This window comes from Emys orbicularis, chromosome 11, assembly GCF_028017835.1.
Source record: "Emys orbicularis isolate rEmyOrb1 chromosome 11, rEmyOrb1.hap1, whole genome shotgun sequence".
Taxonomy (NCBI): Eukaryota; Metazoa; Chordata; order Testudines; family Emydidae; genus Emys; species Emys orbicularis.
This window is the reverse complement of record NC_088693.1, coordinates 10,204,209-10,229,983: the sequence shown is the minus strand read 5'-3', so window position 1 is coordinate 10,229,983 and position 25,775 is coordinate 10,204,209. Positions and strand designations below refer to the sequence as shown.

At 39.6% G+C, this 25,775-nt stretch overlaps 1 protein-coding gene across 1 annotated transcript in view; it reads right to left on the bottom strand.

The window, feature by feature from the left end:
* SLC49A4 (solute carrier family 49 member 4) overlaps positions 1-25,775 on the bottom strand; it is a 126,852-nt gene that overhangs the window by 14,614 nt on the left and 86,463 nt on the right. Inside the window, exons 4-7 of the mRNA XM_065413480.1 lie at positions 24,444-24,573; positions 16,885-16,993; positions 15,968-16,035; positions 8,955-9,082 (exon numbers count right to left, since the gene is read on the bottom strand). Of these exons, the coding sequence (XP_065269552.1) occupies positions 8,955-9,082; positions 15,968-16,035; positions 16,885-16,993; positions 24,444-24,573 (435 nt within the window). The remainder of the gene's footprint in view (positions 1-8,954; positions 9,083-15,967; positions 16,036-16,884; positions 16,994-24,443; positions 24,574-25,775) is intronic.

The following is a 25,775-nucleotide window of genomic DNA, read 5'->3' as shown; positions in this document are numbered from 1 at the left end:
CCCCACTCCATCATCCAGACTCCCCCCACTGAGCCCCATCTCCCCACACCCAGACCCCCCCACTGATCCCCAACCACCTTCACCTGGATCCTTTGCAGAGTCCTATTGCCCCTGCACCTGAAACCCCCCAACGCGCCCCTGTGCATCCAGATCTCCCACTGAGCCGCCCGCACCCAGATTGCCCCACACGGAAATCTCTCACCCCACACCTGGATCCTGCTGGGCACAGCCTGCCTACCCACACCTGATGCGCATGGCGCAGAGAAGCAGGCCCCTGGGGTGTTTCTGGGGCAGGCCCAGCCCTTGCACTGTGTCAGGGTCAGGTGCAGCCTCACTGCTGAGTCCCTATAGCTGGGGAGGTGGGGACTTCAGGGTGATCTCCCACCTCAATGCAGCCAGTGGCCTGTGCTCCCCACTGCCATGCTGGAGCCACATTTATTTATTGACAAATAATATTTGCAGAACGTTGCAGAATTTTAAAATATTGTGCACATAATTTTTATTTTTCTGATGCAGAATTTTTAATTGTTTGACAGAATTCCCTCAGGAGTAATATATCCTGACCTCCAGTACCCTGGTTATTCCAGTAATGGGCCTCTTAGGAGCAGAAAAACTGTGCCAAGTCATGTAGAGGTTTTCTATGGATAAACAAGAAGGAGGGTAGCTCTAAACTCGTTTTCTCTTGGGACTCAACACGGAATTTAAACAGGTCTTTAGAGATCTGAGTTGTTTCTAATTTGGCAATCATGCTAGAATCCAAGTGCTAAGATGATAGGCTGGTGCCTCACCTAGATGTCTGTTTTGTCAATTTTACTGAACTCTGAAAATGTATTGAATGAGAGAAATTCTGCCCTAAAATCAGATCCTGCCACAGCTTTAATCAGTTTATTAAAGTAGAACAGCAAAACTTCCTTATAACTTCATTCCTATCATGAGCAAGGATAAGAACCATAAGGGAAGTAGCCAGCTTTAACTTTTCTGTAAGAAGTGTGACCCATTGTGAAGCAACATAACTTTTATTGTAATTTGCTTAACAGAAGCAAAGATAAAAAGGAAGGATTTCCCTTTAAAGTACATTTATAACATTAATATACCGTATATACTCGACCATAAGCCGGTTCATTCATAAGCCGAGCCCCCCAAGATGGATATGTAAAAATGGAAAAATTTTATGACCCGTTCATAAGCCGACCCTATAATTCAGGGGTCAGCAAACTTTGGCTCCCGGGCCATCAGGATAAGCCGCTGGCGGGCTGAGATGGTTTGTTTACCTCGAGGTCCGCAGGCATGGAGGTAAACCTAAGTAAACAAAGTGTCCCGGCGCGCCAGCTGCTTACCCTGATGAGCCGGGACAGCAACTGGTGGGGAAATTTTTGGGGGGGGAGAAGCTGGGGGCCAGGGGAGTAACCCCTGTGACCATCCCCCACATGACCCCGCCTGGGACCCCCACACTCTCCCCATCCCATCCCTTCCCAACTTATCTGGGGAGGGCCAAGGGAGGATGTCTCTGGCCTGGCTGGAGCTGCTACGGCAGGCTGGGCATCATGGCCGCAGCCTGCTCCGGCGGGCCGGGCGACGCGACCACAGCCTGCTCTGGGGGGCGGGGCCGAGCGGCACAGCTGCAGCCTGCCAGCCCCGGAGCTGCAGCTGCTTCGGAGGCTGGGGAGGGCAGCGTGGCCAGAAGCAGAGAGACTCTGGCCCCGCCTCTTCCCTTCTGGCTCTGCTGGCTGTGCTGCCTCTGTTGGGGGGAGGGGCTGTGTCCCACCTCTCCCTCTCTAGACCCGTTCAGAAGCCGACCCCCTTCTCTGGTGCTTCCCTTTTTTACTAAAAATATTCAGCTTATGAACGAGTATATACGGTAGTTCATTGGATGAATTTTCATTCCTGTGTGTGCTTAGCAAATTCTTAGATCTTGATATAGTTATGAAAGTGACTGGAAATCTGATCAAATTGGATTTGCTCCAAACATTTCCCAAAAGAAAAGCAAGTGAAACTTGTGGTTAAAGCTGAAGTACAAACTTTGAGGAGCTAAAAATTGTATGAACAGGTAAGTGATCCTTCAGCTAAAGAGTAGAGATCATGAAATAACGGAGGCTTCATACTGTTACATTTATGGGTATATTCTTGAAATGTTCCTCACTTCAGATCCAAACTGACTTTGCCACACATTTGCTGCTGTACTTGCTTTTTATTGTTGATAATCATAATAATAAACTTACCCTTTACAAAGCACTTTTCATCTGTAGATCTCAAACTACTTTAAGGAAGGCAAGTGTCTTTATCTCCAATATTACAGATAGGAAAAAACAAGGGACAGAGAGATGACATAATTTGCTCAAAGTCCCATAGCAGGTTAATGCCAAAGCTAGGAATAAAAATCTAGTTCTTCAGAGGCCCTAGCAACTCTATCATCCACTGGGCCATGCTGCTTTATTCACATCAAATATATGCTATTTATGGTAAAGAAATTACTGTCTTATCATTTTACCCTTTGTGCATAAATAATTTTCTAGCCTCTCTCACTGTGCTTGTTTCTTCAATATTATGGCCTATATTTGGGTAGAGAGATGTGTTCTTACTTGCTGAAAGTTTTAATTCATTTATTTTTAATTATATTGCATAACTTAAATTCAGTTGTTGACACCATGGACTGCCATGAAAATCTGACTGCCCGATGCCCAGTGTGAATACAGATTTTGTAAAAGGAAATGTTGACCCCAACAACTTAAAATACTGTTGAAAATATTGATATATATTAGAAATGTATTGGTATTTTTTGCATAAAACATTGAATCTGAGTCATATGCAACTGGCATTACATACCAATTCTTAGAAAGTGTTAGTATTTATATCCATAGGTATTATCAGCAACACAAAGTAGCAAGATATTGAAACTGGCATTGTGCCATGTTATATAGTTATCTTGGGTCAAAATACCCCATTTTACATTAATTAATGTAATGAGTTCAATACAAACCAAACTAACAATGCACTTGTGATAAATGAAGGGGGGGAGGGAGTAGCTCCCTTTTATGGATACCCACCCAGCCAGTTAGTTACAAAATCCCTGTTAGTAGCTGTTCTCTACTTGCTTTACCTGTAAAGGGTTAACAAGTCCACAGGTAAAAGGAAGGGAGTGGGCACCAGACCAAAAGAGCCAATGGGAGGGCTAGAACTTTTTAAAATGGGAGGGGGGGGGGGGAAATTCCCTTTGTCTGTCTGTCTGTTGTTCTCTGGAGAGAGGAGACACATAGCTGCAATGCTATAAGAAGCTTTAAGCCAGGTATGGAAATCATCAGATCATACCTAGAACTACTTATCTGAAACCCGAGATATGTAAGTAAATCAGGGAATGTCTAGGAAGATGCGATTAGGGTTATTTCTTTTATTTCTTATTGGCTTGTGGACTCCTCTGTGATAGCCCCAAATGCTTTTGTTTTGCTTGTAACCTTTAAGCTGAACCTCAAGAAAGTTATTAAGTTCCAAATGTATTTTTTCTTTTTTTGTTTTTAATAAAAGTTACCTTTTTTAAGAACAAGATTGAATTTTTGTGTCCTAAGTGGCAACAGCTGATTTCCTTTATTTTCTTTCTCAGCTCTTCCCTGGAGGGGGTGGTGGTGAAAGGGCTTGAGGGTACCCCACAGGGAGGAATTCCCAAATGTGCCTTCCTGGGTCCCAACAGGTTTTTTGCACTTGGGTGGTGGCAGCATCTACCCATCCAAGGTCAGAAAGAAGCTGTAACCTTGGGAATTTAATACAAGCCTGGAGTGGCCAATATTAATTTTTAGAATCCTTGCGGGCCCCCACCTGGGGGAATCAGCCTTGACATCACTATTCTAGCACAGACAATGGAAACAACTATTTTAGAGTTAAGGGTGTATACAAAACTGTCTTTGGAACTCAATGAAGAATTTAACTTAGTATAATTTAAATAATGTATATTAAAATTTATTAAAAGAAAAGTCAAGCTTTCTTCAAGTGTATTGTAATCAGTTATCATTCTTATATATGTTTCCAAATATGCTTTCATGTCAATTCTGCTGAAAATATCTTAAACCTCCCCTCCCCCCACTAATGACAGAAAGCAAAAGCCATGCTGTATAAAAGGAAGAAAAGCCTTTTGAATAGCAGTCTGAACATAAACTACTGCTGATTAAAGAAAACATGAACTAGTCACTGATTTTTAATATCAATGTTAAAGGTCTCTAAGCAATTTTGTAGGAAATCACTTTTATAAGCAAATGCAGGAAACAACCATGTTGCTTTGACCCCTTTTTTCAATATATTAACACCATCTTCCTCCCTATTTTAGCTAGAGATTTATAAAATTGCTACATATACTGCTGATTGAAAGTTGGTTTAGACAGTAGTGGGTGAAATTTTTCAACTGAAATCTTTTATCGGCAAAGAATGCAGATTCAGTGACAGAAAAATGTTTCACAAATTCATGTCAGTTTCATCGAATTGCTCATTTAAAAGAAATCCAAACATTTGACAAGTTTCATTTAGATGTTTTCTGTATGAAACATTTCATTTTTTATATGAACCAACTTTTTGTTGTAAAATTTACTTTTATTTTATTTTTTAAAATGCAAAAACATTAAAATAAAAAAGTTGAGATTTTGACCATTTTGTCAAAAAAAAAAAAAAAAAAAAATCACCAAAAAACCACATTTTGTTAGACCAAAAACATTTTCTGACTTTTGAAATTGCCAACAAAGATTTGCTCAGTTCCTCTACTCAGATCTTAAGGACCTCTTTCTTCCACTTCACTTTAGGGAGAATAATCGTACCTAATAACAACTTCCCCTTAAACATGTCAGGAACCAGTCTAGTGAACTGAGCGGAAGTCCAGGAGCTCCAGAGTTTTAACTCCAGCTCTGACATCAATTCCCTGGTGTTGGGTTGGCCAAGCAGCTTGGGACTAAATTTTCAAAAACAGGCCACCAAACATCACTCAGTTAACCGCTTCTTGATTGCTTCCACAGTCCTCCTGACTACTCACCCCACTGAATCTGGTAGACACTACCAAACACATACCTTCTCCTTCTGAATAGCATTCCTCTCATGGGAGTAGCCTTCCACAGGTACCTGGCTCATCCTCCATAATATTCTGATTGATGAGGTTTGCTTCCTCGTCCAAGTAGCTGGCTTTCCTTTTGGAACAGCTCCCCTCCTGACTGCTCAGACCAGCAGCATCGGATGAGTCCATCCTGATATCTGGCCAGTTTTAAGATGTTGCTGCAACCTATCAAGCGTGTGTTTTTGCATGTGTAGGGCCTATTTGCTTATGAGAAAGATGTTTGTATATACTAATGGGCATATGAGACACCCAGGAAAAGAAATTTGACACCACTGAAGCTCTCTGGGAAGAGTGGAGTGGAAGTGAACACACAAATCTTGGAAGAGAAACCTGTGTAGGGAGCAGAGAACTCCTCTACAGGTACCACTGCACATTTATGCTAGCTTCTGCAAAAATTATTTTGGACCTTGATCTCTCTGCCTTAAAATCCTCACAGTAATATAGGAATTATAGTACTTGCTTCCCAGTGGTGTTGTGAAGATTAGTTAATGAATCCAAAGTACCCTGAAGATGTAAAGCACTACACAGTAATAGCTACAAAAAATACTAAGATAAATTGTTTCAGCTATATATAGTGCTCTTTCAAACACAAAAAAGTGCAAACGACATCCTTGCCCTCTAATGTCACTGTTGCTCCACTGATTGAGCACACAGAGATGCTTCCACATTTAATAGCCATCTCTCAATCCTTCCCCAAAGCCCAAGTGCCACTAGGCAGTGGCCTGCATTCAACCTTCTATACTTTGGCTCACTTATATTCTATACTCTCAAACTTTTAATTAAACAAAAAAGTTCAACCAAATCAATTTAAATGTGCTGTTTCTCCCACTTACTGTGAAGTGCAGAAGTCATAAGCATATTGCATCATTACATTTAGGAATAATCTACATGAAGCCCTATACATTAGTACTTTAAAAAGCTTGTGCATTTTCATCCATAAGAATGTATTTTATAAAGATGTATCACTGGTATTCAATATACAAAGACCTACATTAAACAGGCATATTGCATTTATTTTATATTATTATTATATTATATTACATTACAGCTAGTACTGCTATTCAAGGCAAGGTTTTGTTTTCTCAAAAAGGTGCTCAGATACTACAGTGATGTGCACATTAAAAGAACTTAGACAGAAAATAGATAGAAAATCTACCACAGGAAAGGAATAGTTTTATTTGAGTACTTTATAAAAACCAAATTTAAGGGACTGCTTATTATGAAGGCAATAACAATACATCTATTGTAAAGAGAGCTCTAAACTATCAGATTAAAAAGAAGAATCTAACCTTTAACTACACACTGGTTTAGGAGATTTCATGCCAAATCCTAAAATATGGACTTGTACACAGGAATGAGGTAAGAAAGGCTTTTAAAGGAAAGCTTATTGCACTGACGTGCTACAGTAACATTACTGTCTACTCTGGACACTGCTGAAGTTATCACGAGTTGAAGTAATTTTCCACCTCACGGGAGGTGCTCACCATCTTGGAAGACTGGGCTCTAATTTTGTCAAGCTCCTTTTAGCTCTACCAGATATTCAACAATGGTCAGCCCAAAAATCATCCAAACAATCTTATTCAGGGAAAGTTTCCAGGAGAGTCCATGAATTACACAGAAGTGGCAAAATGCTTTCCAATATATTTTAACATGAGTTACAATGTAATACTTGCCAAACATCTTTAAATGGGAAGGAAACAAGGCACAGAAAGACAAAAACTAAGATGGAGACGGAGACATCAAAATTCCTGCTATAAAAGTTAATAGTGTGACCTTCCTCATGACTTTTAAAAAAAAACCTCACAAATGCACCTGATCATAGAGGAAGGATTTACAACAATCCTGCAGCCCAGGATCAGAAGAACCCTTTAAGGAGAAAGGAATCTGGAATTCTGCTACAAATAGTACTGATGGTGACTCAGTGGTCGTAATCTTTCACCTCAGATTCAGCATTGATCCAGTACCCCAGCATGGTGACTGAGACTACTATGTTGCTAAAGACACCTTCTTTAGTATACCATATAAAAGTAAGGGCACTGATCAGTCAGGTCTTCCAAAAAAAAAAAAAAAAAAAGGAAATGAATCTTTAAAAATAATAAGGGCTGAGATTTAATATAATAATCATAGCTGCAACTCTAACAACTCCTGGGTCCTTGGAAAAATCATTTAACTTTCGCCTCTTTTTCCTCATCCGTGAAATGGAGATACTCCCCCCAGCCCACAGGTGGACAGTGAGGATTGGAGATTGTATGTGGCCTCCACTTGTGTAATTTTCTATGTATATATGCACTATCCCTGGTATGTGTAAGCCAACATATTTTGCCCACAAAAATTCAACCAGAGGCACACACAAAGAGATGGGATCTATCATATTCATGCATTGATGCTTCATTCAAAGTTAGATTCAATATTTGTAAAGCACTTTGAAGATGAAAAGTGCTATGTTAATGTCATTATTACTAATGCACTTTGTGGCATACAAAGCAGACCAAAATTAAGAAATGCTGTTAAATCTGTTTCTCTGTATTTTTACCTTCCCCTCAAATTAACCTGGTTCCTTTCAGTTTACCCATTAGGATAGTTTACCATGAGTCCCATTCCAATTACAAGAATCCACCTGCCAATTACAAAAGCCTACCAGTGTCTGAAAGAAGACATGCTCTCCAATAAACACATTGCAGTCTAGCAATCATTAGTCAATCACAAAAAGAGCCACACTGACAATCACTGACTGACTGTTTCTTGAGCCAATTCTACCCACAAAAAGTAACATTTTAGAAGTTATTGTGTACTTGCATGTTGCTTTATATCTTTTCATTTGCCTACAAAAACTCCTTTCCAAATCTTCATTAATTTCATTTTTAAACAGAGTAATTGTGGGAGGGCACTAACATTAGTAGTTCTTCCTTGAGAGTACACAGCTGTCAGTTTAAGTTCTGTTTAATTTTAAGTATTTTTTTTTTATAATCACCTCTCCCCCCCCCCATTTTACAGTCCTGCAGCTGTATGTTGAGTAAACAAAAAGAGATAAGGAGGCTGCTTTATTTCTCAAGGATCCTATATAGTGTGCTGAGTTCTTAAAAAAATAAGAAAACTAAAGGCTGGTAAGTAAAAATTGATATACCAGTTCTGTTTTAGATCACCATGTATGTAATTAATTTCACCTACAGGAAGTGGTCTGCTTTGTTCTCGTATGTAGGCAGGGACAGGAGACTGATAAGTTTGGCTCACTGCATTAATTCAGAAAACAAAATTTTTGTACAAAGTTACCTTTCTGTAGGTGTGTAATGATGGAACAGACAAGCACAAAAAGTAAAAGCTGCTAGTCCATTTTTTCACCTGTGATGAAGAATGGGGGGCACGCCACACAGTTTGGGTTCCACTGGATTAATTAGTTCAAGGTTTTAGTTAATTTTTAATAATTTATTTAATCTTTTGAATTCTAAGTTCCCAAACTTGCCATTTTTCCTCTATATATTCACCACTACCATATACTCATAATATCACCATCACTGTTTTATTCAGAACCACAGCTATTCCCAAAAATGGTACTAATTAATAATCTGGATTATAATAATTATGTTTTTAGTCAAAGTTTTTAATTCTTTTATCATGCTTTTAAAAGCTGGTCAAAGACATTTTTATTTAATAAGCTTTAAATCCTTTTTTTGTCCATCATTATAAATTAGTGGATGAAAACTCAGACTATTATATTTAATGTATTTATCATCAGGATTGGGTTCTCAAAACAGATCATAATATAGTTTAATTAAGATGGCAAATATTTGCCTACAATATCAGTTGTTTATAAAACAGACCCAAAGAACAATAAAAATCATCTCTTTTTACGGTTTTACATTGTTCTAGGTACCTGTGGTTAAAGGCAGGTGAGTGACACTAGTAAGACAGGTGAGAGTGAACCAGGTGGATGCCAGTGTTGCGCCAAATAGCAGCAGCAGAAGTATAAGTTTCAGCATGCCCCTGATAAAATCTGCAAACCTGAAATAAAAGCACAAATCTCATAAATTCAAATGTTATTTTTCAAGTTATTTAAGCATGACACTTTACAGTAAAATTAATACATTCTCACTATATAATCCAGAAATTAGAAAAGACCCCTGCACCTTATTCTGAAACTGCTAGAAGGAGTTATATATAATGGTGATTTTTGTCATGGTTAAACTGAAGCCTGACTTGATTCCACAGCAATTCAAAAACGTCTGTCTCATCAATTCAGGATCATTGGCATACAGGAAGGATTCTTGTTTGCAGTTCTTAGAATGTAAATCCTCTTGGGCAGGGACCATATTATTTTTAAATATCTGAACAAACACCATGCTCTAAAACTGGAAAATAACTGTTTAACTCTGCTTTGAAATCTCTCTTTCCACAGTCTCACAACCACAATCCAAGATTTCTTTGCTGTTTTAAAAGTATCTTCACAGCTCCAATATACAAAACTTCATAAAACACTACACTCACTCCCTACCTCTTCCTTATGCTTGACTCCTATGTATTTTTGCCAGATCACAGTTATCATAGGGATCATCTCTGCTATTATAACACATTTTTAAAATTAACTCTTTGCTGCCATTCTCTGACATCTCCTTGTGGACATCTAGCTGCTAGCTGAAGCTCAACATGGCTAAAATGGAGCTCTTGATCTTCCCCATCAAGCTCTCCCCATTACCTCCTTTCTCAATCACTATGGATACCACCACCATGCCACCTGTCACTCAAGCCCGTAACTTAGGCATCATCTTCGACTTGGACCTCCCTCTATGTCCTCATATTCAGGCTATGACTAAACCTTGCTGATTCTTTCTATCTAAGGCCTGGTCTACACTTACCCCCCAAGTCGAAGTAAGGTACGCAAATTCAGCTACGTGAATAACGCAGCTGAATTCGACATACCTTACTTCAAACTTACTGCGGTCCACACGCGGCAGGCAGGCTCCCCCGTCGACTTCGCGGTACTCCTCTCGTCTAGCTGGAGTACCGCAGTCGACGGGGATCACTTCCTGGTTCGATTTATCGCGTCCACACCAGACGCGATAAATCGAACTCGGAACTTCGATCCGCAGCCGTCGAAATACCCGGTAAGTGTAGACTAGCCCTAAGATCTGTAAGACATGGCCTTTTCCATTCATCCACAGCTAAAACTCTGATCCAGGCTTTCATCTGCCTGGTGAAATTACTGCAACATCCTATTCTCTGGCCTTGATAAATGCAATCTTGCCCCTGTTCATATCCACGCAGAATGCTGCTGTAAAGATAATTGTCCTAGCCTGGTGCTTTGACCACATCACCCCTCTCTTTGCATCACTTAACTTGTTTCCTTTTCTCTATTAAATCAAACTGCTTCTCTTCACTTACCCATCCAATCATCTTTCATTCGCTATCAAGATGTTGACTCCCGCCTTTGACTGGCCCATGATGCCAGTGTCTATAGCCCACTTATTAAATTTTCAAACAAGTATTTTTGTACTTTCTCCTATGCTGCCCCCTGAGAATTGGGAAGAGCCCCCTGTAAACATCTGCAAAACTCACTCATTATCCTCCTCGACAATCCTAGTTCGCTGTGATGCCTAGAAAAAGCTTGATGACATTTAGCCTGTTGGTATGCAGAGAACACAACCTATCATGCTGGCTAGTACCGTTTCATTGTTTATTTATACTCCCCTCATTTGTGTCTGTCAGCCTGTAGTCTCATTTATTACTTTGATTGTAAGCTCTTTGGGGCAAGAACTGTCTTTTTGTTCTGTTTTTACAACACTCAGCACAATGAGGACCTGGTCCATGACTAGGGTTCCTAAACACGACAGTAATTCAAATAAAAATGAATAATAATAATAATAATAATTCAAAACAATTCAGCCAATGGGGACACTGTCTCGCTTTGTATATTTACAAGGGAAACTTAACAGATAGTTCAGATTGTGTTTTTCAGCAGCTAAACATAAGAGGAAATTTTATTTTTTTCCCCCCAAAGCAGATCTCTCTCAGAACAAAATCACATCCTTACTTACATGGCTGCTTGCCAGTCAGTGGCATTTAGACTTGAGGGTGCATTGATCAATTAGTTTAGGGTGACTTGCTTGATTATGTGCAAGCGTAGATATGTATTTATTTCATCAAGCTAGACTGAAGAGCTAGGATCCATTTTTGTGGAAAAACTCACACCTTTCTGGTTATTCTCAAATCCTCAATACTAATATCACTATGAAGTCATTGTAACAAAGAACAACATGCTGTGTATAACAAGAGAATAAGTTGGGTCTTGTAAACCCAAATGAATCAGTGATGGAGGTCTCAGTAAATAAGGCAAGCAGAAACCCTATGCTCAGACACTTGCACCTGGATACAAAACTAAATAAGATCTATTAAACAGTTTGCTGGGGCACTCAATTTTTTTGCACCTTTTGTGTTTATTAAAAAAACAACAACAATCCAGCTGAGCACTGAACCCACAACACAATTAGTACTGCAACCGCTCTTTTCAAAAGGGATTTTAACACTGGTGCAAACTTAGAAAAAACATTTGAGAGAGGGAGATGTTATTCAATTCGTTAGTAATTTTTTGTAGTTCCCTTGCTATTATTGAAGTTATGTCTGAAGAACTTCTCCCCTCATGGCTCAGTTTTAATCCTCTTGTTGGATTGGGGTAGTGTGGTCCAGGAAGTTTGGAATGATGAAGACATCCTAACTTGTCTGCTAATTGCCTTATTTCCCCTGCTAAAAAAAGAGATGGGTGGGTACTTTAAGGTCCAATCCTACATGGCCCACTTGATATAAAAGGTAACACTATATACAGCTTGAAAGTAATGCCACCTTTAAGTAATGTTCAGCAGTTTATCTAGCATGGGAGTTTTATGAAATATTGGATCTTAAGACCACATCTTTCCTCTTATTTTGTCCTTCCCTCTATTTCAATTCCACACTGAACTTCGAAGTCAATAACTGGCACAGCTAGAATCAATGCTGTACATCATCTTAAAGCTTGTAATCCCAGCTTTCAAATAGCACAGAGTATTAACTTCTAACTGCAGAAGTTTAGCTGTTCATGCTCGATTTGAAGGGGGGGGAAGAAGAAAGTAATCAGTTTGACCCAACTTTAAAATCACAGGAGTCAGTTTATTCATTCATTTTTTTCTGTATTTTTGTCATTAAACTAACTATGTGAAACTTCTCAGAAGTGTCACAAAACATGAACTTCATATTTGTCCCATAGAGCAAAGTCCGAGGGGTTATTTTGCTGCCAACATCAGTTTTCCATTTCTAAAGCTGAGCGGGGCTACATATGCTGCCTAATAAAAAAAGTGGATGAAATATCAGATTGGGGGTGGGGAAAAATGGAGTCAGATATTTTCTCCACTTTACTGTACTGAGCAGTTGCAGCTGTCTTTTAATATAGAAAGATAAGCTGCTGTTGAAATTAATAGCAGTAACGGGCATCTCAGATTTTGCTGGGAGTAAAAGTTGACATTTGCCCCTTATTTGGTTCTAAGTTTCACAAAACTGTTGAATTAAACAAAAATGGAGAAAACATAACAAATAAGGTCATACTCAGTCCTTTAGGGGCCTGTATTTCACCTCTGGTGAACTCAGTATGACTAGTAAAAATGCTTGCAAGACCTGTAAACTTTTCACAGCACTGGTCTCAGTCCAATGATCAGAAAGAAAATTTTTGTTCCCCAGTCCCAGCAGCTCTGTCACTTACAACCATGCAGCAACACACCAACACCACCCTGCACCCACAACTTCATATACTACCATCATCTATTATCCCAAACCAGCACTAACGGTGGATGTGTGCATGTACTAAAGAAGAGGTAATCCAGGATAGTAGGTGAGTATCTGCCTGTAATGGGGTCAAGACATATCACTGTGCCCTGTGCTTGTGGCAAAATCTTTCATGACCAAGCAAATCCACCTGTGCTGGATCCTGCAGTTAAGGCCTAAATGTATGTTGCTGAGAAAAGTCTGTTGCTAGGGAAATTATCACCAAGTCACAACATTTCAGCATTTTGACATCACTGCAGGATAAAAGCAGAAGGAAATGCTGGGCTGTGAAGGACAAAAATCCAGAAATATCTGAGATCATTAGCAAATGTGACAAGAAAAATTCTGGGGAAATGGAGATAGATTTATGTTTCAGCATGATAATAAAACATGAATGTGACTCTTTAAAGTTGCTTTGCTTCGGACCAGTCTCATTCTACCTCTGCCAGCAAAGGGTACAACATCTGCCAATTGCCCAAAATATCCCAGACTTTTCCATCATTAAAATGCATCACACAAATTAACCAAACATGTCTAGTTCAGGATTGTGGGGGAGTAGAGAGAAGTAGGATTTATTTATATACCTTGTGGAGAAAAACTCCTCATACCACCAAAAGCAAAATAAAGAGATTTGGATCCTGATTTTCAATATGGGCCTTCCTTTTGAAGGGGCACAATTTAATACCCACAGTGAAATTCAGGCACAAACGCTACCATTGCAGGCAGCAGGTGGTTAAGATATCTACATGGTTCCATTTGCGTCATCAAAAACTGAAGCCAAATTTGAAAAATCAGGCCCTTTGTATGCAGTTAAAGAATTAAATCATGTTAATGAAAGGGTAAAATTATATCTAGACTTTATGGTTTGAGGAGAATAAAGTAAAGCAACACTATCATTCTTAAATTGTAACATTTTTGGTTTTACAAATTAGCAGCTGGTAGAACAACCCCCCCCCCCCAAACCCCAAAACCAAAACCCCCACCTTACCACAGGCTGTTAAGAGAGATAGCTGCTTGCCTGGTAAGTCACAGTCCTGACACTGAAATACATCAGCTTGTCATACTTGACAAGAATCATTACCTAATTTTCCTAATTATAACTTTCAGCAGATTACAGTCAAAGTCATCACTGGTTCAATCCTACACAGATACCTGCTGAATAGGCCTAAGAGGAGGGAATCATCTATCAAAAGTGACAAATCACCCTTGCCCACTTTGTGTATGTGTGCAAACGCTACTGTTTGAACTATATATTGCCTGAATTGCAGAGACATATTTGGAAACAGACTATTAGCATTCTTTTAATTTACTCAAAAGCAAAGTTTTGAACTCTACAAAATACTGACCTTGCTATAAAGTTTGCAGTCTATTTTGCAGCAGTTATAAAGGCATTAAGTATTTTCTGAAACTAAAACTAGGCTATATATTAAATAAATTAATTTACCATAAAGGCTGAGATTTGCATTATGGGTCTGAATCAGCAAGTTCTTGCTAGAGAAGCTTAACGCTAGAAAGGGTGCCCCTCTAGTGTTCAAGGGCCTCAACTGCAGTAGCAAAGGCTAGCCCATATGAGAGAGAATTCCGCATGAGTATTCACACTAGTTTCTCCATCATACTGCTTTTGCTGCATGGACAGGACATATATTAATAGGTCATTATTTACCAAACACTACTTTTATAATGCCAGGAGGGCTTTAAACTTTTCCCTATGGAGAAAAATGTCATAACCAAATCTAGCAATAGCTAACAAACAATGGGTCCTCTGCAGGGATCCTATTGGAGTATGACCCTTGATTAGTATGATTTAGCTCTTTGGCTAGTTAGCATTTGGAGTACTGTGGTGGGGGAGCTCAAATGTCTTTTTCCCTTTTCCATGTCTGTGGGGGAGCTTTCCTCTTCCTCCTTTCTAGCTGTTAAGTGGAATAAGAGGTGGCAAGAGGAGAAACCCAATAAGAACGGCCATACTGGGTCAGACCAAAGGTCCATCTAGCCCAGCATCCTGTCTTCCGACAGTGGCCAACGGCAGGTGCCCCAGAGGGAATGAACAGAACAGGTATTCATCAAGTGATCCATCCCGTCGCCCATTCCCAGTTTCTGGCAAACAGAGGCTAGGGACACCATCCCTGACTATCCTGGCTAATAGCTATTGGTGGACCTATCCTCCACAAATTTATCTAGTTCTTGTTTGAACCTACAGTTTGTTATTTATTAGTTATACATGTTGTTGTTGTTGTACAGTACAAGAAGACGACTGTCTCTGCCCCCAAAAGAGATTACAGTTTTGGGTCCCAATCCTGCAATGACCTCTGTGCAGACAGACTCCTGCACCCGTGCAGCATTCATTGCAGAATCAGGGCCTCGGTAATGGATGGAAAGAAGACAGAATTCTACTGGGAAATCCAGAGATGAGTGTAATGTAGTGGTTTTCTATTTTTTATTAACTTAAGTTTCAAGAGCCGCAAGGAAGGTGATGGTTTTTGCTTTTTCGTTGTTTTTTTTTTTAAACAAAGCTTGGATGGAAAGAGTCTGGTAGCTTGGTTTGGGAAGGGCATTCCTATTCTCACTTTTTCACTCATAAATGCACATCTTCTCAGATGGTTGGTGGGGAGTCTCACACTACACCCATGGTGGTCAGGAGGAGAGATGCTAGGAACACTCTGTGTCCACGTATGTGGGAAGTGTGTTGTATTCTCAGCATCAAACACTCAGTGGATCAGATTGCTAGACAGGCATTGGCAGGAAACAGACACTGATGTTCTTTGATGCTTTTCAGAGGCGCTAAACTGGTTCTTCCCAAGATCAGGCAACCTCCTTCTCACAAGGCTACCCTGAAAGGGAGCGGATGGGAAGCACTCTCAGACATAACAATATGACTTCTTAAACTTGATGAGTGAGCAAATGGCATTTTCAACCCATGTAGTTCAGTAACATGAAATATACAAATTACAAAAAAAAACAATACATCATCTTGGAGAGTCATATTTGCCATCTCAAATATTTCACTAATGATTAGAAATAAATTCAGTTTATAGGCTTAAAAACCTAAGTGATCATTACAGGTGAAGAAAAATGAAGAACTGAAGGAGAGATCATTATTCCTACCTTGCCATTGCTATGCCAACAACACAGCCTCCAACTATGGACCAAAATCCAATCCAGCCTGCATCCACCTGATGGGAAACAGCATGGGGAAATGAAAGTGTTAAGGCTGAGAAAACAAGATGCTACACCTCTACCCCGATATAACGCGACCCGATATAATACGAATTCGGATATAACGTGGTAAAGCAGCGCTCCGGGGGGGTGGGGCTGCGCACTCTGGCGGATCAAATCAAGTTCGATATAACACGGTTTCACCTATAACTCAGTAAGATTTTTTGGCTCCCGAGGACAGCGTTATATTGGGGTAGAGGTGTACTTTGAAAAAAGGAGGTGGGGGAGAGTGGAAGAGGAGGGGTACTGAAAAATCCTAGCAAAAAAACTGATGGACTTTTCTAAGAAATTCAAAGGGAATATAATTTAGTTAAAAGGATACGGTCAAATAGTCTATGCCCCGAATGTGACCTCTCTTTATATTGGAATCTGCTGGGGACTGTCATCTGGATTTCTATGATACCCTATTAGAGGCTTAAAAATAAAATCTCTCTCTCTACTGATTTTGTCCTTTCAATTTGGCAAACATTGATTTTCTTTTCCTTCGCTATTTGTGAAGGTACAGCAGCCAACACTACTCCCTTTTATTTATTTGCCTCTTTATTAACATCAATAGGTGCGTACAGCTCTGAAAATATGAACTGCCACTGTAGAATCAGCAGGGGGAGCCACAATAACTTTTGGTATGTCAATGCTAAAAGTTTGTTTTGTTTTATGTTTCAGTAGTGAAGTGGTGTGTATATATTGATAGTTCCAGAAAACAGTGAGAAAAACTAAGGTAGGGAATATGTACATCAGCTCAAACACCATTACAAATCTAACAAAATACCTATGAAATACAGCAGCTGCTGCACGTAAATACTTACTTGGCTGACGTGAACTGGTGTTAATATCAAGTCCAGAACACCAGACCAGCCAGAGAAAACACCCAACGGTATAGCATAGGCTAACGCAATCATCAAAAAACGGAAATTGCTGTGAAGACAACATATATGCAGTTAGCTGCTGTTTGTATTAGAAATGGCTCAGATTAACTTCAAGAGTAAATTGTACCCTAGAATCTATATTCTGCCCATTAAGAAAAGTAGAAATCTAAAGAGTGAGTCAGAAAAATCAAGTATAGTATTTGGCTATTTCACTGAAATTCCAAGTGCTGAGAAGTTACTGCCTGGCACCATGTTATTAAAGAAAAAGCATTTACTATGTGCGTACCAATGGCACCTTCTTGATTTTTGGAACATGCTAGGCTCTCAGACTTTCCTTGTCTTCACAAGAAATTCAGTTTGTTATGCTATTTTATTACATTGACAATCTATGCAGTGTTAACATATTAAAAACCAATAAGCATAAATTCAGTGTGACAAAAGCATATTTCATATATAAATTCAGAAATTCATATTCTTCAAGGTACTCTTGCTGTTTACTTTCTTTGAGAAAAGGAAATTTACTGCATTCTCTCCTTGCCCTACCAGCTTGTCACTTGCATTACACATCACAAATTTATTTTCTTAAACTTATTTTCTGCTTAAACAAAAACATAAAAATATTATAATCCAACTCTTTGGAATACTTATGCAGAACATAAACAACAATTTACAATTATATCAGAACTTTTATGCAAGGATCTCAAAGCACTCCGGCAAACAAACCTCCCTGTGACTAGATTAAGTATTTTTCCATGTTTCCATAATAAAAGAGCCCAAGCTAAACTCATAAAATATGCACATGTAAAAGAAAACTGTGCACATAAATAATTTTGAAGCAGAAACTGGTTGTGTGTATAATTAGCCATTTTTGCACATGTAAATACATATTTTAAACTAATTGTCTTATTTTGCTTCCGCACATGTATTGTGTTGGCACAATTTAGGTACTTTTATTGGAAAATATGCCTTCAGTGATTTTCCCCCCAAGGTGACAGTGAGTTCGCAGCAGAAAGAGGAACAGAACCCAAGAATCCTAGCTCACCAGTAGAACACCTTTCCTCCAACGAATGTATTTGGAATACAGTCCTGTTATTTGAAATCCCCACTTGTTTAAATGTTGCTGTTCCCATTTTCTGTAGAAGCATCATAGAAAAGTACAGTGAAAAAGTCAATATTGTAAGCAATAAACTTTTCAGAACTTCCTCATATGTTCCTCATATTCAATAAGGACAAATGCAAAGTACTCCAGTTAGGAAGGAACAATCAGTTGCGTACAAAATGGGAAATGATTACCTAAGAAGGAGTACTGTGGAAAGGGTTCTGGGGGTCATAGTGGATCACAAGCTAAATATGGGTCAACAGTGTAACACTGTTGCAAAAGGAGCAAACATCATTCTGGGATGTATTAGCAGGAGTGTTGTAAGCAAGACAAGAGAAGTAATTCTTCCACTCTACTCCGCGCTGATTAGGTCTCAACTGGAGTATTACGTCCAGTTCTGGGTGCCACATTTCATGAAAGATGGGGACAAATCGGAAAGAGTCCAGAGAAGAGCAACAAAAATGATTAGAGGTCTAGAAAACATGACCTATGAGGGAAGACTGAAAGAATTGGGTTTGTTTAGTCTGGAGAAAGAAGACTGAGAAGGGACATGATAACAGTTTTCAAGTACATAAAAGGTTGTTACAAGGAGAAAGGAGAAGAATTGTTCTCCTTAACCTCTGAAGATAGGACAAGAAGCAATGGGCTTAAATTGCAGCAAGGGCGGTTTAGCTTGAAAAACTTCCTGTCAGGGTGGTTAAGCACTGGAATAAATTGCCTAGGGAGGTTGTGGAATCTCCATCATTGGAGATTTTTAAGAGCAGGTTAGACAAACACCTGTCAGGGATGGTCTAGATAATATTTAGTCCTGCCATGAGTGCAGGGGACTGGACTAGATGGCCTCTCAAGGTCTCTTCCAGTCCTACGATTCTAACACAGTGTTTGTGACCTATTCACATTGGGTGTGTGGGGGAGACAAACGGAGTTATAGTTAACAAGATACTCTAAACCAGCCAGTGGAAGAGAGTAACTGTAAGAAGCACTCATGGTAGTCTTGAAAGAGATTGGGTATTTATCTGGATACAAGCCAATGCCATTTGAATTCTGAATTCAACTTTCAAGGAAGATAACAGAAAGAAGAATGCTGAAATTTCAGGCAAGAATGAGAACCAACAATGTGCAAACTTAGAACCCAGAATCACTGCCTCAGGGAGACAAAATGACTGTCAACATTATGGGTGAAACAGGGCTCCAGTTCAAATACACTATACTCTGAATACGTTTACACATATTATTCAGCTAATAGTACTTAATGCCTTTTTCTTTCTTTGGGGAAGAGGGAGAGGGGAACAGTAGCAAGAGTGGAAAACATCAGCAATTTAAACCATAAAAAGTGGTGGAGAGAGAGAGAGAGAGAGAGAGAGAGAGAGAGAGAGACAAACACACACACAAGTCTAAGAATCTCTTCTAAAGAAATCAGGATTTTTTTCAGTTAAAAAGATTCACCTTCACTGTTCATTGAAGGTGAAACAATCAAAGGTTTGTCATCATCTGCACCCTACAAAGTTAAACAGGAGTTGACAAGACGAGTCCTAAAACAATCACCTAAAGCAACAGCATTACTGTAATTGACAGCACACACAAAACCTCAATTGAGAGGCAGCTTGCTCTCCATCTAAAGTATTCCAGTTTTGGAATAAAGAGGAAGATAGAAAACGGTGCCTTTACATTTAGCAACCCTAGTATTTCTAACTAAGATTTGGACAGTGTTTATTTTATCGCTTACTTTTAGGGCTCTGTCCAAGGTAGTTACCCAAAGGATGTTCATGTAACCACAAAAAGGCCTCCCTCAAAGCAGGTTCCATAGGACTGAAATTGATCAGCACCAGTTCCCTAGACATGAAGGGGCAATTTGCTAGTTCACACAACTATTGAAGCTGAGGAAAAGATCTTAGAACATTCTCTCAAATGTTCAGAATTTCAGAGGTCACATTTGTTTTATTCCATGAGAAGATCTAAAGAACATAGCCAACATTTACCTGGAGCCCTTTTTCTTTCACACAGCCTATTCTCGAGCAAAGCAACTACATTACATAAACATGGCCTTCTCCCAATACCACTTGTCAATTTTCTTTTAATAAAACAGTGCAAGGAAAGCCTAAACACAGGAGTAAGGTTATTTCATGTTCTCACTACAATTTTAAAGATGCATTTACAGTGTTTTCTACCATCATTTGTCTGCCGTCTACTAGGCCCACTTTCTCCTCCTTGACTCTGGTCTACCTTGTGCAATCTTGGAGTCTAAGAGGGCAGATTGCCTTTTGTACTCAGTGCTATTTTCCAAAATTATTTAACATTTCACATTTGGAAGGTATGTCAATGTTTGCAGAATAAAACACAATGGAAAATGTTCTACCTGTTTGGGCACTTTCTAAAGAAGGGACCGAACTTGTTCCAAAATACTGTCTGTCAAATAGTCACAAATTCTGGGTAGATGATTGCATATCTAGTCTTCCTTCTAGACTGAAAAGAGACACTAACAGGGGAGATTAAGTTGTAACCTACCTTGATGGTGGTCTCATCTGGATCGTCTTGCCTTTTGGCTATGAATCAGCTCTTTGGCTGTGGTATGGCTATTTTGCCAATGGATTCTGGCCATAAGCTGCTGTATCCAGCCCATGAGAATCACATCTATGTAAGGGGCTCCTCTGGTGACAGTCACCTATGCCACCCCCTGTACCAGCATTAGGGACTGGAGGAGAGAAAAGGGTGCATAGCTGAGGCAATCTTATGTTATGCCAATCTTAAGCTGTCATTTTGTCTCCTTGGACCTATTAATAGACAATATGAGTTGCAGCAGCCTTTGGGCTACTTTAACATACACCTGGGGGCTGGCTCTGTTTTCAGCAGCCCCAGCATTAGGGGGTAATGCAAAGGTGAATATAGCCAAGAATCTGGCCATGCGTATTTATCTTTGCAATTACTCCATCCAAAAATTTTACAGAAAAAGCAAGCGTGTTGCTGCCTGTCACACTATCAACCACTGCACCCACATTATTTCCCATCATAATATATACGTGCCTATGACATGGGAAAGTTAGCATCAACCTTTTTTTATTAAAACATTCTCCTGGAATATGGATCAGCTTTAAAAAAAAAAAAAAAAAAAAAGCTATTGCACACTACTAGACTCCATAAGGCAAGACTGTTCAGATGGGAGCCCTGTCAAAGTCAATCAGCTTCCTGGCAATAACCTTGACAATGTCTATTTAGCACCAACTTTATTCTGTGGCCTCCTTTCTGGATGTAGATGTCATGTGAAACTATGACTTCTAGTTCATAAAGGAGCAATAGATACACAGAGTCCTTAGTTTTATGAGCTTTAGAATAGTTTACATAGGTTCTTCAAAATATTAAATTTATATAATTGGCGAATACTGTCAAGCTGCTTTAAAACTAAATCTGTTATTGTTAATTTGAAACATAAATGTTTTAAACTATTTGCAGGTACTGGGATTTTTTTTTTTTTTACTGAAGCACTAGGACATGCTGTTTGTCCTGTTCCAGTGTAAAAAAAACATTGCTAAACTAAGGAGCTAAGAAAGGGTATTTTTCCCAGTCTTGACTAGGGTATTGTAACAGGATTGGTGGCCCACTGAGTTGAGTTGAGCCCCCATATGTGAATATTCAGTTGCCTACGAGCTGATGTTGTGAGACTGGGATCTGGTGATTGCTTGAAGATCACCTTGTCTCCGTAAGAGTCAGCAAGAAACTCCGTTATTAGCGAGAGCTGAAGGGAGTAGGTAGGCTCCTGGAGGAATCCTCATGTCAGGGGAAAGAACCCAGATCATTTGTAACTCCCAGGTAGATGGCCTGTGGAGTGTAATCCTGCAGGGAGCAGACTACAAAGGAGAAAGGAGCAGAGAGGCTCACTTTGATTCCAAGAAGGTGGGCTGCAAGGAGTACACAGGTTCCTGAAGAAAACACCACATCAGAGGTAAAGGACATGATTGAGGTGTTGAACTTATGTTAAACAGTTTTATTTTTAAGAAATAAATTGAAGAAATATTTGAAGAAATAAAACTGAAGCCCTGAAGAAAAAGATACAAACTCATGGCTGCAGTGTTTTTTGGTGTATGGACTTGTGAGTTAGCCCACAGGCTCAACATGTATCAAATACAGATATGCATATCAGTAACATATGAAAGTAATCTCAAAATAGGGACACTAACTCTGTAATCCAGGGAGTCAGGATTCATCAACTGAGTATCCCTAATTTACACAGCTCTGTCAGAAGAAAGAGTCCCTGTCTCAAAGACTACAAAATGTAGATTAGACAGACAACATGGTTTGATGTCTAACACAACCGATGATGGATCTCTCTCACAGCACAGCAGATTCCATTCTTTTATAAATCCTTCCTCTTTGATGGATTACTGCTGAACGGCTCCCCAAGAGAAGTGTGTTTTGAATGATGAGATGGCAATTGTTTGGTGTACAAAGGAAGAGAGAGAATGCCTTGTGGAAGGGACAGCATGGAAGAATGCATAAGGGGAGGAAGATACAACATTTACTTAATAGCAATAGACAATCCTGACTCTTGACAGCAATGTGTTAAAACACAAATAAGTTCACTATTTAACTGCAAGATATATTTATTAAGAAAGGTTTAGGTGAGTTGTTAATTCAGAGTTTTGCAGTTCACTAGCTGACACTGTAAGTATCCCAGATCCAGTGTTTACTGTACTGTGTACAACCAATTAGTTACAAGGCTCCCAAATGGAATACTGTCAACAGAAATTTTATATTTCACCTGCAGAATCAGTTGTTGTTTGGGTTTTTATTTGACAGTAACGTTTTTACAACTCATCCCTCAGGCAAGATCTCTGCCCATAGCAGTTTAGGCTCATAATGCAGCATTAATAAGTGTGCTCAGTGCCCTCAAGGGAATTGCTATTTTTTAATACTTCAAGTAGGTCACGTTACAGATTAACTGACCAATTCTGTTCTCACCTCCTCCTCCCTCACTGCCAACCTTCTCCAGAAAGGACACACTTTGGTGATTATCTTGCCTTGCACCTTCTGGTAACAGAATATGTCTACACTGAAATTAACCTGCAGCTGGCCTGTGTCAGCTGACTCGGGCTGGTGGGGCTCAGGCTAAGGAGCTGTTTAATTGCAGTGTAAACATTTGGGCTCCGGCTGGAGCCCAGACTCTAGGACCCAGTGAGGTGGAAGGGTTCCAGAGCCCAGACTCCAGCCATGGGTGTCTAACTGAAGTTTGGACATAGCCTTAGCCAGGTTCCAAATAGCAGAAATTGAGCATTTCTGATTGGAAATGATTTCCCTAAGAACAAGAAGAAGAGAGGAATAATTTTTGCAGGCTTTAAATGCAAGTAAAGGCGGCACAGAGTTATAACAAGTATGATTTTATTGCTCTCTAATAATTGCTTAGTTAAAAAAGCTTCACAAATATTCCATCCTAAATGGTCCCTTTTACACATTGATTTTATTCCTGCTACTGACAGCATGGTGGTAGACTGCTGCACATGAGCAGAGTTCCACTGAAGTCAACTGGACGGTGCATGGGCATAACAGTTCACCTTTGCGCTATCAGTTACGGGATCCAGGCCTTTAATATTACTTATTATTTGTATTACAGCAGTGCCGAGAGGACCCATCTAATATCAGGATGCCATTGTGTTAGGTGCTATATGAGCACATAGAAAGAAATAGTCCCTGCCCTGAAGAGCTTTCAGTTTAAATACACAAGACCGACCACGGGTGAGAGAAAGGAAGCAGCATTAGGACATTTTCTTCATAACAAAGTTAAAAAAACACTGGAAATGTTTAATCTGAGACCTTGCCCAGCAATATGACTTATTTTCCATTCCCCCATTTTGCATTTTAACACCATATGCAATTAACTGAACTCAATAGGACAAATTCTGCCTTAGATGCATTTGTGTACTTCTTTCATCATAGCAAGGGCTGTGGGGCTCACATTTGAATGGGGAACTGGACCCCAAGTTATTCCAACATAATGAGCAATGTTGGCAGCTTAAGAGCACTGAAAATGAATAAAACAATTTAATGCTCAGTTATTCACAATGTTAAATTACCTCAACACTTTACAGAACACATCCCTTTAATTGTCTTGTATTCATTGTAACAAAAATATTTAGAGGCTGTGATGTTGATGCTGAATGACTCTGACATGTGGTTTGCAACATTTTTGAAAATAGTTAATAATTAATGACTACACTTTTTAACATCTAGTGTTCTTTCATGTCTATGTATTAATATTTAATTTGATTACAAAGCACTACAAATTAACTTGTTTGTTCTTCAGCGAAAAGATTAAAGCTCATGTTCTGTTGTTTTGCTTTTTAAATGTAGGTTTAAAAAAAGCTGAATTGGCTTTGAACTGTAAACCCAAGCTGTCCCCAGGAGAACCTACCTTAATAGCCGACAAAAACTTCTCCTATAGCTGAGCCGCTGACTAGCTGCAGCCACACTGGGAGGAAATGGAGGGCGTGATGGGAAGTAGGCTAGTGCTGCAGAAAATATCAGGGAGACCATTCCAAATTCTAAGAGACAATTAAGAAAAACCAGTTTAACATTGTGATGGATTTTAACAGTGAGAGCTTATTTTAATACAATAAAGTTATCTAGCCTATTTCATACAAAAATTGTATGCCAAATGCTTTATAAACTTCAATAATAGAACTATAGATCTAAAACAATAGGAAGAGGAATTAAGGGAATATATTTTTAAGCAAGATTGGGAGTCAATTAGGTAGATAGATATAGGCAGGTCATTGGCAATGGCAGGAGCTGCAGAGGTAAAGGCTTTTGCATCAACAGTTATAACACTACCTGAAGAGACAGAGAGGAGGCCAATGCAGAGACGGACAAGGTCTGTGAGGCAGGCTGGAGCAGGTCTGCTTGTGGTTTTAAACACAAGGAGGATAATATCAAACTGGACCCAAGTGGATAATTCTGAGGGCGTGAGGGCAGTGATGAGGTTACTTTTCATTGTGTGAGAAGACAGGTAGCAGTACATGCTAGAGTTTGGACAGCTGGGACTTGGGGAAGCCCTAGAGCAATGAATTTCAATAGTCACAGCACAGAGTGATGAAGACATGGAAAAAGAATTCAACAAGAGACAGCACACACAGAGAGTGTTACTGTGGTAACAGACAGATTTACAACGTAAGAAGGAAAGTACAGTCAGCCATGTCCCAAGGAGAGAATGGCCACAAATGGGACAGAAATGAAGAAACAGAGTTGTTTGCAGATGCTGCTTTTGCTCAACAGCAGTGGGTCTGTCTGTCAGAAATCTCAGTGTGGCAATTTGGGCCTGAACCTGCATGAGACACTCAGCAAGTCTCATGATTAGACTTTTTGAGAGAAAGCCACAAATGTTAATCAACCCCCAGCCCATCTAACATTAAGGGTACGTCTATACTTACTTCCTGGTCCGGATGTAAGCGATCGATCTTCTGGGATCGATCCCGGAAGTGCTTGCCGTCGACGCCGGTACTCCAGCTCAGCGAGAGGAGTACGTGGCATCGACGGGGGAGCCTGCCTGCAGCGTCTGGACCCGCGGTAAGTTCGGACTAAGGTACTTCGAATTCAGCTACGTTATTAACGTAGCTGAATTTGTGTACCTTAGTCCGAAGTGGGGGGTTAGTGTGGACCAGGCCTTATAAGCATTTACAATTTACACAGCATTCTCCCTATTCACAGGCTTAACCCTAATATGCTAGTTTTCCTAAACTCTTAAAAA